The sequence below is a fragment of the Clupea harengus genome, chromosome 8 (genome assembly GCF_900700415.2).
Source record: "Clupea harengus chromosome 8, Ch_v2.0.2, whole genome shotgun sequence".
Taxonomy (NCBI): Eukaryota; Metazoa; Chordata; class Actinopteri; order Clupeiformes; family Clupeidae; genus Clupea; species Clupea harengus.
Window position 1 is genome coordinate 6189257 of NC_045159.1, and position 2500 is coordinate 6191756.

Below are 2500 nucleotides of genomic sequence, written 5' to 3' on the forward strand. Positions count from 1 at the left end.
ACCTTCTTTTATGTTTCCTTTGAACTGAGGTTCTGCTCAAGGGTTTTCCCTTGCTTTGTAAAAACCTACAGACAATCTCAATTGTTATTGGTGCTATACAATATAATTACATTTAACTGAATTGAATCAACAGACAGTTCTTTCAGTAAATAAAGTTCTGTTTTGAACTGTTCTGTTCTGATTTTTTATATGTTTCTCTCAACTGGTTAATCCTTAGAGGGCTGCTTTGAGGAATCTAATAAGATTATTTTTCTAAAAAGGCCTTTTCACCACTTCTCACTGCTGTACGACCCTTCAAGTCCTCAATAACTTTATACCAACAGAGGGTTCTTTCAGTGAAACAACTTCTATTTTGAACCTTTGGGTTTTTAAAGGAACCACTGATTGTCCTCTCTGATAATGCACTCTGCCTGGGAAATACACTAAACAGCAGTCAGTAGATGTATCTAGGTCAACCCAAGCTGTGATCTAGCTGTCTATCATAACTGTTTTGCCGTTGCCAAGGGTGATGGTGGCAAGACTGCCCTCCCATGGCATGACCGTCGGTGCTGGGTTGCACAGCTGCCCTGGCCAGCGGGACGAGACCCCTGATTGGCTGTCTAACGGAATGGTGTCCTGTCTCCCCAAAATAGTCCAACATGCTGGCAGATCCAGCACCGTGTCACACACCATCGAGCTAGACAATTGTGCCAACGTTAAAACCCGTGAGTTGACCAGAACTCACTGGTCAGGCCTGCGTCTCCTCCAGTGTAAGCATGCACCAGTAAGTAGCTGACTGACAGGGACATATACTGGTGAAATACATCTGTGCTTAATGGTTTTGTCAGGTATTTATTTTGTCAAGGCAAACAAATAGTCCATAAAAGTTTACCATAGAGGTCTGGAACACCTGATTACATACACTACGTGTTTACCATAGAGGTCTGATGGAACACCTGATTACATCCACTACGTGTTTACCATAGAGGTCTGATGGAACACCTGATTACATCCACTACGTGTTTACTATAGAGGTCTGATGGAACACCACAGTGGTCTGTGAGTGTTGTGATTGGTCCTCACCTTGGAGATGAGCTCATCGTGATTGGCCAGGTGTGCTCGGCAGTGGATGCAGCTGTAGGTGCGGTGGCAGTTGGGCAGGTAGGCCTGGAAGGTCTTGGAGCGCGTCATGGCGACGGGGAGCAGTGAGGCAGATGAAGAAGAGGAGGAAGAGGAGGAGAGGTGGGCAGGGCCCAGCCGTCTGAAGGAGAGACCACAGCAGCGGAAGAGAGAGGAGGGAGCAGGTGCGTCACAGGGCTGCACCTGGACAAACACACACACACACACACAAACAGACTCTGGTAAGGGGGCTTAGTGCAAGATTCTGAGACTAGTGCTGCTTGCACACAGGCACACACACACATACAGACACACACATAAGCTTATATAGGTGCTGTCTGATAATCATACTTGGATATGCAACTGTGTGATTGGTGCTCTGTATAATGCTGCTTAAATGAGTGCGTCTGATTGGTGCTCATGCGGTTAACGCAGTCTGTGATTGGTGTTTGAAGTGATGAATACAGCATGCGATTGATTACTGTGTATTACGATGATAACAGACCATGTGATTGGTGCCCTTGGCGGTGATTTGGCGCTTTGTGTGATGAATAAGATGTGTGAATGGCGCTGTGTGTGATAAGATTTGGATCAGTGTGAGATGAGCACTTTCTGAGATGTTGTGACATAGCATTTGAATAGTATGTTTGTAAACATAAGAGACAATCTAAACAAGCGTCAGTCAGCTACTTGTACGTGTATGAAGGACTCTGCTGCGTCTGAGGTTGATTTAGAAATGGCTGTGTGTGTGTGTGTGTGTGTGTGTGTGTGTGTGTGTGCACGTGCGCAACCATAACTGTGTGAATATTTAAAGTGCATACATGCCTGCTTTTGTTTTTGAATAACCTGGGGCAAAACCTCAACAGTGCTTTTGAGCATTTGAATGAATAGGTTTGGAAGAACTGAAATTGCTAATTAGTTTATCGATAGGCATGAACAGAGCAACTCATCAGTGGATGTGTCTGTGCAGAAACCTCTGTGGGTCGTTCCTGTAATGTGAGTCTGCTGAGAGGGCTTTGGCCCGTGCTGGGAGTCCTGGTTGGCATAGTTACTCCCAGCATTCGCATCATTCAGTAACTCACCAAAAAGACATCAAAAGTTTGTTTTGCATGTGTGTGTATGTCTGTGTGCATGTGACTCGATTCTGTGCAGGAAGATATGGATGATGCGCTCACACGCACACACACACACACACACACACACACACACACACACACACACACACACTAGCGCTTGTAAAAAAAAACAATATAAGACACACACATGAACATCTGAAAGGGCTTTTATCTCACCTGCAAAAATACAAATCGTGAGAACAGTCACCCCCTAATTGTTCTTCTGTGTGCGATACCCTATCAGTTCTGCCTAGCGACAGTCAGCCTCAACAGACCACCCAGAGAAA

At 45.2% G+C, this 2500-nt stretch overlaps 1 protein-coding gene across 1 annotated transcript in view; it reads right to left on the reverse strand.

The window, feature by feature from the left end:
- ypel2a (yippee-like 2a) overlaps positions 1–2500 on the reverse strand; it is a 12440-nt gene that overhangs the window by 4919 nt on the left and 5021 nt on the right. Inside the window, exon 2 of the mRNA XM_012835749.2 lies at positions 1063–1302. Coding sequence (XP_012691203.1) covers positions 1063–1170 — 108 coding nt within the window. The 5' untranslated portion in view covers positions 1171–1302. The remainder of the gene's footprint in view (positions 1–1062; positions 1303–2500) is intronic.